The 14754-nt window shown below is 43.3% G+C and overlaps 1 protein-coding gene across 1 annotated transcript; it reads right to left on the reverse strand.

The window, feature by feature from the left end:
* Positions 1-491: 491 nt before the first annotated feature.
* On the reverse strand, positions 492-1153 carry LOC127227014 (ubiquitin-conjugating enzyme E2 D3). The gene has a single exon (XM_051191236.1). It carries the CDS (start codon positions 992-994, stop codon positions 551-553), a length of 444 nt encoding a protein of 147 aa, XP_051047193.1. The 5' UTR covers positions 995-1153; the 3' UTR covers positions 492-550.
* Between the last annotated feature and the right edge of the window lie 13601 nt (positions 1154-14754).

Genomic DNA, 14754 nt, shown 5'->3' on the forward strand with positions numbered 1-14754 from the left:
TACATCACATTTTCTGTTCTGCTGACGCTATAATTCAATACCAATTCTCCAGCCACATCAGTTATGAGCATAAAGTATATCATGTAACCTCAAATCTCTAACAGTGGAGGGCTTAAACAAGAATGGATGTGCTAGAATAATGCTGCTTCCTTTGATGTGACAGCTGAACATCCATCCATCTCCCTCCCCCTCAGATGGTTTCTTCAGCATGTTAGAGCAGTGAGGACTGGTTTAGTCTCATAACCAAGTTAGAGTGAAGACACTGGTCACATAATACACATGCTCCAGTTTTAAAAAAATTTCTGAATCTTGGGAAACTGTTCTCTTGTTAACTACTTTACAGTTTCTAAAAGCAGTTATTGTCCAAAGCTGGAAGAACTTAAGTCTTCTCAGATGAGCATGTGAATGAATGGAGGGAGGTAAACAAAAAATAAAATTAAAAAAAGATGAGGTATGATAGGGGAGCAGCCGGATAAGAAAATCAAAAAAGGAACAGTAATTTAAAGTTTATTCCAGCTATAATGCAGGTTATTCTGACTTTAAGGTAGCATCACATGGCATACTTCTGAGTCCATTCCCGAGATATTCTGTTGTACTTATCTCTGTCTGTTTTATAGATCCGTGCAATCTCTGGCACTAGGGGGTCATCTGGGTTTGGATCACATAGCAGTGAACAAATGGATAAAAGAACTTTAGAAATAGTTAAAGCAGGAGACCACTGTGATCTTAGAATATCAAGACAAATGCTGCCATTACTGTTAATATTTGGATGATAAATTCTTGTTGTAAATGCAACCTTAGGTGGTTTGAAGGGGTAGTCTGTAGGAAAATGAATTGTCAAAAAGAATACACCACCTTGATATGGGCTGTCATTAGGTCCCATAATTGTGGCTTGCCAATGAAACATGTCATCTCCAACTGGACCTGCAGAACACTGTGCTGGAGGGTCCCGGGCCAAATCACTAAGTTCCTTATTAATCCGTTTCAGCGCCATAGTCTGTGCTTTCCTCCGGGCTCCTCACTATCCCGATGTGTACTCAGAGGCCCGGCCAAAAACTCCTGATGATCCGGGCGGCAAGGAAGGATCGTCTCTTCTTCTCACGCCGGCTCTGCCAGACACAGGCGCCTTTCTCACGGAACTGATCGGAGGTCGGGCCGCGAGGGCGGGGGACCGTGGAAACTGTTTATGAATTATTTCTAACGGTTTTTGTACAAAATATTGACACAGGGTGGGGCTATTTAGCATTCCCTGTGGCAAAACCTTCCATTGATATCTCTTCCCTGGTTGAGAATTATTGTAATTAGGTACCGTGAAGGCAAATTTCTCTTTATCTTGTTCTTGTAAAGGTATAGTGAAGAAGCAATCCTTTAATTCAATAACTATAATAGGCCATTCTTTGGGTATCAAAGAAGGCAAGGGCATTCAAGGCTGTAGAGAGCCCATTGGCTGGATAACTTTATTGATGGCTCTTAGGTCTGTAAGCATTCTCCATTTACCAGATTTCTTTTTGATCACAAATACAGGAGAATTCCAAGGGCTGGTTGATTCCTCGATATGTCCAGCATTTAGCTGTTCCTGAACCAGGCTTTCTAAAGCTTCTAACTTCTCAGAGGTCATAGGCCATTGTCCTACCCAGACAGGTTCCTCTGTTAGCCATTTTAAAGGTAGGGCTTTTGGTTCCTCTGTTTGTTCAGCACTTGTATTCTGTTTTTGTACAGCCTGGATATTTGGTATCTGTCTTGTATAGTATTTTATAATATTTTTTCCACAATCATGAGGTCGTTTATGGTTCCTATCTAATACTGGAGGAATGTTAATCTGTGTATTCCATTGCTGTAATAGATCACGACCCCACAAATTTATCACTACATCAGCCACATATGGTCTCAACCTTCCTCTCTGTCCTTCTGGTCCTATACATTCAATCCATCTCATGCTTTGTTTTTACCTGAGACAGGGTTCCAATCCCTAAGAACTGAACATTTATCTCATGCAGGGGCCATCTTCAAGGCCAAGATTTATTAGATATGATAGTTACACCTGCCCGTGTCCAGTAGAGCATCAAACAGTCTATTATTCATCTTAACTATCAATCTAGGCCTATGACTATTTATAGCGGTTTGCCAAAATATACGTTTTTTATTTCCTTCTGTCATGTTTGATTCAACTTCCATCACTAGTTTTTATAATAGGCACAGAATTTTCTAATTGTCCTGTGGGAGATTGTCTTCCACTGTGACTGGGAATGTTCGGACCACCTGTGATGTGGAGGCCTTTGAGAGGCCCCCCCAAGGAGTTTCCTGATGGTAAAGGGTTTCCTTGCTTGTCTCTGGTCGATCTACACTCATTTGTCCAGTGTCTGCCTTTGCCACACCTTCTACATAAACCAGGAGGCTGAGGCCTTCTGTTTGATTCATTCCTGGGAGTGTTATTTCTAGGGAAGCTTTGCCTACAATTTCTTTTTAGATGTCCTATCTTACCACAGTTATAACATCTGATGTTGATATCCATTCAAACCTTTGGAGATGGCTTCTCCTATCCAAGCTTCTAAGTCACCATAATAAGGAACTTTGTTATCTTGATGTCTTCTCTGACCTTTAGATATGGCTTCTCCTACCCATGCTTCAGTCTTATTGTCATTATACTCAATGTTGCCTGTATATAGGACCCATTCATCCAAGGGTGCTGATCGCATTTTTAAAGGCCAAAGCACCTGTTTGCATTGAGGATTCGCATCCTCATAAGCTAAAGATTCTATGAGTATTCGCCTAGCATCTATGTCTGCTACCTCTAATTGTACTGCCCTAGATAATCTTTCTAGAAAGCGTTCTCTAGGTCCTTGCCTTATCTTGGTATAGGGTTCTATCCTCTCTCCTAATTCATGAACCTTATCCCAAGCATTCAAAGCTGCTGTACTGCATAGAGACAAGGTTATGTTCATCATAGGCAGCTTGGGTTTCTGGGTCAGCATAGAGACCCTCATCAAGAATTTTATCTTGGGGAGCTTTATAACGTTTCTTTAAGCCCTGAAGTTCAAGAGCTTTTGCTTCCTCTCTCCATAAAGCCCTCCATTCTAATTGAGAGAAGTTTTCAAGGACAGCTGATATTAATTGATCCCAATCCTTAGGGGTTACCTTGTTATTCCTTGCCCATGATTCTACTAATTGCTTCACATAAGGTGAGTGCATGCCATAAGAGACTACTGCTTCCTTTATACCTTTTAAATCTTTCATACGTATTGGTTCCCACTGATATGCAACGACACCTTTTGGGTGATTTTCGTTGCTGGTTTTTCATTAATAGATACAGGGAAAGCTCCCCTGACTCTAAATGGTGTGGAAAATTTTAAGTCTTTTTCGTGCCCTGTTACCTGTAATTCTTCTTCTGATGTAACAGACTGAAGGTCTTCTAAAGCCTGAAATCTATTCACCATTGTTTCTTTGAGTGTCTGAACTTCTTGAATCAAATAACTTTCTAGAGACTTCATTGCATCAGTCAGTTTCTTACTTTCTCCAACTACAAATGATTCCATGCTTTTAATCTTCTCATCCTTAGATATTATCTGTGTAAACTGCCTTCCAGAAACAATGTTCTATCTGCTAGCTTGCCATTATCCTCATACATGGAAGAGATTCTATCATCTAGTCTATCTGATGTTCCAGTTTTTAGTAGCTTTCTCCGACCAGGAATGAGCTGTTTCTGCTAGTGTGTTAGTGCATTGTATTGTTTCTGTTCTGGTTATTGAGGTATCTGACATGAAACAAATTCTGTTTTTTACTTGGTCATTTCATGTTCCACGGTTTGTATTCTACCTGTCAGCTCTCCAACGCCATCTTCAATATTCTGAACCTTTCTTTCTATACTTTCTATGCTTTGAATTCTATCATTTTCAATGTTTCGAATCCTTGTTTTTATGCTTTGAATTCTATCATTTTCAATGTTTTGAATCCTTGTTACTAAGTCTCCTATGGTTTGTACAAATTCCTTATTGTTTGCTGTAATCTCAAACCATTTCTTTAAGAATATCATGTTAATGATGAAACCTATTGCTATTACAAAATAAAAGTACATATTAGTCCAGTCATAAGTTTCTTCTGCTAAAATCCCTTCTATATATAAAGTAAAATAATTCCTAAAGTCCTGTATTGTAAAATTATCTGCCATTGTTATGGAACAATTGATTTCAGATATTATATCAGCTTAAATTGCAAAGTATGTTACAATTACCTTAGGTGTAATTCTGCTGTCCTGGAACTTTGATGCTTTTAGTTGTAGATCTCAGCTTGTGGTAGTTACGCCTGGAGGTATACCACCAAATAGCACCTAGCCGCCGAGGCCCGTCTGATCCCGGTTCTGCCCGGAAGTGTACTGCCAAATATTGTCCGGCAGCAGACGATCCTTCTGATTCCAGTTCCGGTAGAATAGCTCTTAACAAACTATGGCAAGCGAAATTTTGTTAAAAGGAGACTTGTGGAATTGCTGGGACGGAAGGACTACCACGGGAAAACGCACAGGCAGGGCAGGTGCCGAGCGGCTCTGCGCGAATGCAAAGTGCAGTGTGGAAATGGGAAAAAAATGAGAAGCGGTGAGTGCCTTCTCAGGTCCACTTTGGCGGCAAAGATCTCCTTTGCAGTAAGGAAGAGGCAAATGTCCCAAAGCTGTGGTGAGTCCACCCGGTTAGGCAAGGGACCCTGCCCCTTGGGGATGGTGGGGGAGGGGAGCAGCATCTGCCGCCTGGGTGAAACCCAGGTCCCCTAAAAATCCTAATCCCGCTTCTGACACCAGATATTGCGGTTAAATAAGGATCAGGATAAACAAATAGGCCGAATAGATGTTTATTCAGGGAGAAATAACTTACAACCTAGACAGATGAACACCAGGGATGCTCTCCTGTCCAAGTCCCACCAGCCAGAGAGCTTTTCAGGCTCTTCCTCTGACGTCCTTCCACTGGTCACTTCCGCCCATGGCTCCACCCCCAATGGGCGTGGTCAGTGCCACAGAAGGACTATCTCACTACACTTGGTCGGCTTGACAATGGTGTCTCTTCACTGAAAAGGCAAGACTCTTAGGCTCTGTGTGGCAAGGGGGATGTTATAGTTGGTGGCAGCAGACACTTGCCCAGCCTGTGCCTGGGAGAATTCTGTTTCTGTAGGTCCTACCGACGCTGCTGCTGGCATTCAGAGCTCCTTCTGGAATTGTGATTCAATCAATCAGATTTGTGCTCCTGAGAAGCAACTCTGGTCTTTCAAAAATAAGACATGGGTTTGCGGAGAGGTCCCAAGGTATTGGCTTTCCAACCTCAAGCCCTCTAGGAACAGTTTAGTGGGTCATGACTACTAGTGCGCAGATTGCTCTCTTCCCGTAGACTCAGGAGCTATATACTCAAGGGGCTGGAAAAGTGAGCTTTATCTATACTCAGAAAGTTAGTTTTCAAAACATTATCTTGACAATTGGAACCAGGAAATCTTAAAAAATGTGCTCTGATGTCAATGTAAGTTTTCTGTGATATCGGGCCTGAAATGTGTGGGGACCATGGATTTTGGAATTTGGAACTGCTAATGGCCTTGAACTTGCTCCATACATCAGGAACTTTTCCTGTACTTCAGCTTTCAGAAGTCATATACATCGCCATTTCTCAACCTGTGGGTCACCATCCTTTCGGGGATCAAAGGACCCTTTAACAGGGGTTGCCTAAGATCATCAGAAACATCAGATATTTGCATTATGATTCATAACAGTAGCAAAATTAGTTATGAAGTAGCAACGAAATAATTTTATGATTTGGGTCACCACACCATGAGAACTGTATTAAAGGGCTGCAGCATTAAGAAGGCTGAGAATCACTGATATATATAGTCTGTCTTCAATATGGGATCCAGGCCAGAGAGTGGAGGATGCCCTCTATTTCTTATCCTAGTGCAGTCCCTCTGCATTCTTGCTGAAATATTGATGTCTGAACCACATGGCCTCATATTTAATTCCACACAATGAGCAGGACTACAATGTGAGAATTAGTGTTGCAGACTTGTGGGAGATGGGGTTCTCCTGATAACTGAACAATTCCTTTTAACTTGAGGGCATTTCTCATTACATTAAGAAACATCTTGTTTTTATTGTTGTCCTTACCCTTGCACCATCTGTTGCTCTGGTAGAGTACAGCCAAAGCCCGGGAACATGTGGGCCTGACTGAAGCTCTACTTGGCTTCCTAGACCCAAGCTGGATTAAATCAGGTTCCCTGGGGTGGAGACTTAAGGCTGCTGCCAGGGGCAGGGGGCCAGCTCACTAGAGACTATTCCTCACTGGGCTGGCCAATGGTGAAATGGGCACTGCCTGTCCCCATGAGTACCAGACTCACTCATAAGAACAGGCCACTTTCTCTTCATTTTCATCTATATGGCAGCCAGTGGCTCAGAAGGTAAGAACAATTCTACTAAATTCCTGGCTGGGTGTGTATAAATGCCCAATCCTGGCTGGATGGGTATAAATGCCCAGTCCTGTCTGGGATGTGTTTAGATTTTGCTCTCTGCAGTAGTGTGAGGATGGATGTGGATGTAGAGGAAACTCATATCAAGGAATCATGGTTTGGACCAGATAGGCACTGGACTTTTCTTCAGTTTGTCAAAGCTCTAAGAGAGAAAAAATTACCTTCCTTGGTCCATATGCTTGAGACCATCCTGAACTTTGCTCAGTCTATTTGATAGCAAGATACTCACTGTGAAAACAATTTGGAGTTAGTGAGGTTGGAGGGTTCATCCACACATGAAATTAATCTGGAAAAAGGGATATATTGCCTCTTAGTTTTATGAGTTAAGATGACAGAAGAAGCAGGCAGAGGCAGCTTGGGGAAGCTGAGTTGAAGTATGATGTCAGATGAGTTTAGAATCTGTTTCTACCACTTAGCTCTGCTCAGCAGATATGTGCAGAGTTGATGTTGTAGAATATTGTCAGGACGGAGGGGAAAATGGGTGTGGTCTGGTTGTTGTCTGAAGATTTGGGGACATCCATCAGCATAGATACAGTTTAGGGTGCTTGAGGGAGATGGGTGATACAGAGAGGTAAGAGTCTGGAATAAAGTCACAATCTGTACATAAAGCCGTATTTTGAAAGCTATATCCTGACAGAAGCATTGGACCTCCTTGGTCTTTGCTATCTTGCTCCAGTGAACACCGAGCCCTGGTGGTAGATGAGGTGAAGGAGGGAGGGTTGGGAAGTCAAGGCAGCCTCTTGTGTGTCTGAGATGTCTCTTCTCTGGAGAAGTTTTGTTTGTTTTGTTTTTGTTTTTTAAGGTAGAGTCTCACTAGATATCCCCGACTGGCCTGGAATTCACTTCAAAGACCAGGCTATCACTGAACCCCCAGAGATCCATCTGCCTTGCTACCTCCAAGTGCTGGGATCAAAGGTATGCCGAGAACTGTTGTTTTGAATAGAGTCTCACAAAGGTACAGCCATCTTAATCCTGGTGACTCTGTAAAACATGAGGGTAGGTAGGTTGGTCTGTGTGTTTTGAGAGCAAGCGGGCTAGCAGAAGAGGCCAGAATGTAGCCTGGTTCTTGGAGCAGTTTGGTTCCCAAAGTTTAGTAAGAGATCCTTACTGCCTCCTTCCCCCTGTCTTGAGGAACCCTTAGAAGAGAGACAGGGCTTGCTTCTTGTCTTGTACACTACGCATGTTCACACAGAAGCCAGAGGTGTCTTTCCTAACCTCCACCTTATTTTTTGACAAGAAAGGCAAAGTCTCTTGCTGAACCAGTAACTCAATGGAAAGGGCTAGATTCACCTGCCATTGACCTCCAGGGAGGCTCCTGTCTCTGTCACCCTACCCCCACCCCAGTATTGGGGTTAAAGGCGACAGCTTTTGACATGAATTCTAGGGAAACTCAGGACCCCATGCCAGCACAGAAAAGACTCTGTCAACTCCATCTCCTAAGCATTTAAAGTATTTGTGTGTGTGTGTGTGTGTGTGTGTGTGTGTGTGTGTGTGTATGTGTACAGGTACACTTTTGGAAGTCAGTTCTCTCCTCTGACCTGTCTGAGGCAGTTCTCTCTGGCTGATTTTTCTACTCTGTGTACTCCAGGCTGCCTGGTCCATGAGCTTTGGGATGATTCCCTTGTCTCTCCTACCTTCAGCCTTAGGAGTGCTGTGGTTACAGATGTGTGCCACTGCGTCTTGCTTTTTATGTGTTCTGGGGATTGAACTCAGTTTGTTATTCTTGCCCAGGAAGTGCTTATACTGAGCCATTTTCCTTTGCTGTCATTTTTGTCTTTCTAAAAAGAGGTTACAGAGACAAACATCCCATTTTCTTGTTTCCCATGTACTCTGCTGAAGTTAGGAAGCCATACATTTGGAAAACAAAACCTTCAATCAGGAACTTACCTAAAACTTCCTGAAGTTTTTCCAGTTTCTTGAGAGTGTGCATGTGTGCACATGTGTGTAAGGACAGGAGAATGAAACAGCTCTTCTGAGGCCAAGAGATAGCTTCCAGATAATCTAGGAACTAGACAGAGGTAACTCAGCTCCTGGTTGCACCATTGTGAAATTGACAATATTAACCCATGTTATGTTTCTGTTTTTTTTTTTTTTTTTGTGGTACTGGGGATTGAACTTAGGGTTTTGCACATACTAAGTAAATGGTAGCCTTAGCTACCATTTTGAGTTTGTTTTTTTTGAGATAGGGTTTCTCTGTGTACCTGGCTGTCCTGGAACTCGTTTTGTAGACCAGGCAGGCCTTGAACTCACAGAGATCCTCCTGCCTTTGCCTCCTGAGTGCTGGGATTAGAGGCATGTATCACCACCACCTAACTCCATTTTGAATTTTAAGAATGGCTATTTCATGTCACTCAACCCAAGAATTGCATGATTTTTATTTTTATGTATTTATTTTTGAGACGGGGTTCCTCTGTGTAAGAGCTGTGGCTGTTCTGGAACTAACTCAGTAGACCAGCCTGACCTTGAACTCAGAGATCTACTTGCCCCTGCCTCCTGAGTGCTGGGATTAAAGGCATGCATCACTGCCTGGCTAAAGCATCATGATCTTAAACTGGCATCTTGGCCTCTTCAAGTCTCAGGTTCTCCTGTTTAGCACATTGGGGAGCAAGGATATAGGAGGGTTAAATGAGATAAAGTCTAAACGTACTTTGTACTGGGTGTGGTGGTATACACCTTTAAACCCAACATTTAGGAGCCCAAGGCAGGTGCATCTGTATGAGTTCAAGGCCAGCTTGGTCTACAAAATGAGTTCCAGGACAGCCAGCCTGCATAGGAGACCCATTTTCCTGAAACAAAACAAAAAAAGAAGTACCTTATGCAAATACTACTCCACAGAATTGTCACCAGTATCAAAGTGTACTCAAGTTCCTCATCTCACATGAGCCCACTGAACAGGTTAGGACACTGGGCCCAAGCCCTGTGGGTGATTTTGAGGCAGTGCTGCAAGCCATACTGGTTTGTAAGTCAGAAATCTCCAAGCTCTTTTCCCCACTTCCTCATCTTCCTCTCCTGTTGTACAGTCATGTTCCCTCCCTGGAGTCTCATGAAGGTGAAAATCACCATCGTGTCAAGGCTTCCAGCATGGAGCCTTCCAGCATGGAGCCATCCCACGAGGGTGAGGTGGCGCACATTCAGCCTTTCTGTCTCTAAAAGCAATGATGGGAGGATTCCTGGGGTCTGGCATTTCTTGTGTGCTTTGTTGCTTTTGCTGGCTGGAATCATTGAGATCATATTTAGTGACCTCTTCTCTCAATGTAGCCATCTCTGCTAGTCCCAGAGGAAACCCTAGCCTTGCATTTCACAAGATTTTGCTGTTGCTGCTGAAATGCCAGTAGGTCAAAGTGGAATTTCACATCTACTCCATTACACTTCATTATATGTGGTCCTTTAGGCTCTCTGGAATATTGAAGCCATTCCTTTGCACAATTCCCATGGGGTTTTCCAGAGAGGCAACTATAGGGAAGGCCAGTGTGGTGATCTGGCTTTACCTCGTTTGCTTCTTATGCCTGGGCAGAAATGACTGAATCTTACTGGCTCCCAGATGTCCCATGTGGGGCTCTCCCTCCTGGTGATGTGTGGGTGAAATGAAATGCAACAGCCATCCAGAGTGGGTTGTCCATAAATATTTGTTTGCTTCCCTTCTCTCTTGTATGTGAATAGCAATTTATACGTTTATAAAATACTCCATACTTTCTGCCAACTGAGTCTCATGATCATATTGTGAAACCACATTTCTAGGCAAAGAGCACAAAGCCAGGGAGGCAGATGGGGGCAGAATGAGGAGGGGGCTAGCCAAGAAGCCAGGTCACTTGATTCACAATCTTCTGTGTCTCATCCTCCCATGGGGGAGGGATACTAAAAGGCAGGTATATGACTTTAGTACTTTTCCTGGACTGTGTCAGGGAGTCTGTTACTAGGTCAGGGTTCGACGTCTACCTCTTCTGTGTTTAGTTTTGGCATCTTGGACTATCTCCTAACCACTCAGCAGCCCCCTTTCCTCACCCCAAAATCAATGCAAACATAGCTGACATTGCTCACCAGCTTATCCCAGACACTCTGCTAAGCATGGCTTGTCCATTGTGTCATTTAGTCTTCAGCAAACACATAAAGGGTGAGAACTGATTGCCAGTTATTTGTACCCAAGCATATTTTCCCTGAGTACCCATATTGTCTCCAAAATGACTGTGATGATTAGGAGATGATGAGACAAAGACTTTCCCAATGTATAGCATTATACACGACTCTCGCCCTCTGGCTTCATGATCTAAAACTTAGGACCCATCCAAAAATATTTTCTCTGTGGGATGCTCTAGCCATAGATTATGTCAAGTACTCAGTTCTATGTAAGTGTTTCCCTTATATAAATAGAAGTCTTTCAAAATCAAAGTGTAACAATTGCTTTGTCTATGTAAGGAACAGAAATAATTTTGAATTTAAAATAAAGATGCATTCTGTGTCCTTCAGTGGTTATCCATGGCTAACTTTTCATCCAGAATTAGGTGGAAATGAAGCTTTCTTCATTTAGGATCTGTCCTTAGCAACTGCCTAGGGGCTGGAGAGGTAGCCCAGCAGTTAACACATGCAGAGGGCATCATGCAAAGAACCTGGTTCACAACTAGGTTAACTCCAGCTCCAGGAGATCCAATTCATTCCACCCCTCAGGGTGCCTGGACACAGGTGCACACCCCGATGCATATTCAAATACTTTAAAAAATAAAAATGAATGTTAAAAAGAAACAGCTGAGGTTATTATATACTGTTTCAAAACTCTACCCATGCCACTCTTGGGGATTCCAGAACTGCACCCGTGAGTAGAGAAGTGTGGAGAACACAGAGGTCTTGGGGAAGAATGTGCTCTTTTAGGTGACAAAGGAGGTTGATTCTTCAGCAGCAAGGGAGAACCAGGAAACTCTAGTGGTCTGTCTTTGCCTTCCTTCCCAGCATTTGGGGTAAGTCCTGGGCCACCCTTTATCCCGGGGGTCTCCTTTAACTGCCTGCATTAGTCCATACATTCTGGATTCTTTGTTTCCCTATGGAAAGATTTTCTGTGTCATAGACTCTTCCTTCTTCATATGGGGGAGGAGAGGGGAAGTAGAGCTGAAATTCTCACGAACGTGGTTGCTGAGGCTGTAAGAAGGGCACAGACTACACAAGACAGATGTCATTTTTAGAGCCTCAGAGCAAGAGCTATGAGAGAGCTCAGTGGGTAATGGTGTTGAAGCTACTGACCGAGTTCATTTCCCAGAACCCAGTAGAAGGAAAGAAGTGATCCTATGAGGTGCTCACTGACTTCTGTGGGTACATACCTCCCGTGTGTGTGTGTGTGTGTGTGTGTGTGTGTGTGTGTGTGTGTGCGCACACACACACACACACACACACACACACACACACACACACACACACACACACACACGCTAAACAACCAGTCATCTAGCCAATCAACCACCTACTGACCGACGGACCAACCTACCTACCTGACTGACTGACAGTAATAAAAAGTTTCAGGACAAGCATTCCCCCTAAATACAAGAGGGACACTTGGAGACTTTCCTCTGGTCTTCTCTAATTCACTTTTGCTCTGGGAACTTGCCAAACCTAAGCTCTGCCTGCTTCGCTTTATTTGTAGCTGTTGTTGAGACTATGCCCCTGAGCCGACCTGTGTCAGTCGGTAGATGGCGATAAAGGAACACGGAGATGCTATGAGGCAGCCTGGTGCAGATTGGCGCTCTCCAGGAGAGTCACTCACCCAGGCAGTGTCTGTGGCCCTCTCCTCCTCACACCTGCCAGTGTCAATTCATGTGCACAGTTACACTAGAGGTGGATATTTAGTGAATGATGCACACAAGCAACAGGGAGTGGAAAGATGTATTTAGCCAAAGGCACTTAAAATGTCCTTACACCACAGTTTACTGCAACATTAAGAAAAAGTCAAAGATGAACCAAGGAGTGATCTTTTAGATAGAGTGAAAAGTAAAACAGAAAGAAAATGGAATATTGCCGAATCCTTCCTGGTGATAAGAACTGTTTAATGGGGGTTGGGGCTTTAGCTAAGTGGTAGAGGGTTTGCCTAGCAAGGGCAAGGCCCTGGGTTGGGTCCTCAGCTCCAGGGTTGGGAGTGGGGTGGGTGGTAGGAGGTGGGGGGTGGTGAAGAACTGTTTAATGCTGGGAAGCAAAGAAAGGGTCAACAGAGCTGATTACATAAACTCTACAATGTCTGTGCATCTAAAACTGAGGACAAAGAGAAGGACAATTGGCACCCTAGAGGAGAAGTCACAACAGTGTGACACAAGGAGACAGCATGGTGGCACAAGCTCACATAAGTTGAAGAGAGAAGTTGCCTAGCAGAGGTGAGGCCCTGGGTTTGAGTCTCAGCACTGCAGATGGTGAAAAACCACTTCCAAACAAATGCAATCAAACATGCACCCATGTAATCCCAGTTTGACGGAGACTGAGGCAGGAGGCGTTCGAGCTACATATAAAGACTGTGTCAGAAAAAAAAAAGCTTATGTGGCGACTCTTGCTTGTAATTGTGTAATTGCAGCACTTGGGAGGAGGCGATGACAGGATCAGGAGTTCAAGACCATCTTGTATCCAACCACAATAGATTTGGGGTCAGGTTGGGTTACATGAAACCCATTCTCAGTATAATGTCTTCCACAACAAAACCAAAACCAAAACAGATCACATAAACAAAAATGCAGAAGAAACACCTTGTGACCATAGTAAGTTAACTGACAGAGAACACTTACAGAGATACTTGATGGGGAAATTAAGAGATAACCCTTTCAATAAAATGCACAGTTTATTAATGACTGAGGATGAAAATCATTTATTTTTCTCACTAAACTTAACAACAAAATCTTTTGTCTGACTGCCCTGGAACTCACTATGTAGATAAGGCTGGGGTCAAACTCACAAATGCTTCCTGCCTCTGACTCCCAAGGGCTGGGATTAAAGGTTTGAGCCACTCTGCTTGGCTCACAGAGCTCTAAAAAATGAGGATACCCAACACTGGTATGCGTAACTCAGCCAGGCCTGCTCATTTATTTATTCTTTGTTGTGCTGGGGCCAGAACCTAGGTCCTCACATTTGCTAGGCAGATGCTCTGCTACCAAGCTACACCCCCAGCCTGAGACAGGTCCTTCTGTGCACACACCAACACTCCATTGGGTGGCAGCATGGCATCTTGTAATGTTGATGTGTATATTAAAGGATTTAAAAATGTACGTTGACGAGAGGTCTCAGTGGTTTAGAGAACATACCACTCTTAAAGAGGACCTGAGATCTGTTCCCAGAACTGGGGGGTGGGAGCTCACAACTGGCTGTAACTCTATCTCTACAGGACCTGACATCCTCTTCTCCTCCTCAGGCTCTTGTACACATGTAACACATGCACACATAGTTTGCACACATGCATGGACACACATACACACACAAATGAAAATAAAAATGATTATGTTTTTAAAAGACTTAAAGGTGTGTAGGTGGGCTGGAGAAATGGCTCAGTGGTTAAAATCTTGCACTTGTTGCTTTCCCAGAGGGGCTCTGGTTTGGTTTTCTGTACCTACATGGTGGCTTATAACCACCCATCACTCTGGTTCCAGGGGATCTGATGCTCTCTTCTGGCCTATGAGACCAGACACATGTCACACACACACACACACACACACACACACACACACACACACACACAAAGGAATAAAGTAAGACAGATGCAGGCAGATCTCTGAGTTAGAGGTCAACCTGGCGTACAGAGTGAGTTCCAGGACAGTCAGGGTTATACAGAGAAACCTTGTCTCAAAAAAACAAAAGGACAAATGTTTAGATTTCTAGGCTCAATAATTTGTATCTGGGAACATACCATAATAGAATGATATTTTTAGAAAAGCTGTCTGCCTGAGGACATTCCAATATTATTTTAAAATCAATATATGAGAAAATTTGTTGCAGAACATAAATGTTTTGAAGTAAAAATAAGCTAAAAGAAATCAACAGAGAAACAATTACCCGTATCCTTGTCATAGCCGTTTAGTGGACTGGCAATGTATATATTTTAAATGATGATTATAAACACTAGAAAATGACAAAACTGAAACAGGAGAAGCATTTCAGGGAAGAACAATTTCTGCCTTTTGAGAGAATGAACAGATTCTTGGGAATTAGACTGCCATTTTTTTCTGTAGTCTCCAGTGAGTTTGTGTGTCAGTGTATTTGTTTGTGCACACAAGTGCTCACAAGTATGCATGTGTATATGAAAACGAGGGAGGA

Source organism: Phodopus roborovskii, unplaced genomic scaffold (genome assembly GCF_943737965.1).
Source record: "Phodopus roborovskii unplaced genomic scaffold, PHOROB, whole genome shotgun sequence".
NCBI lineage: Eukaryota > Metazoa > Chordata > Mammalia > Rodentia > Cricetidae > Phodopus > Phodopus roborovskii.

Coding starts and splice junctions, on each gene's coding strand:
- LOC127227014 (XM_051191236.1), bottom strand. CDS start 994: ATGGCGCTGAAACGGATTAATAAGGAACTTAGTGATTTGGCCCGGGAC.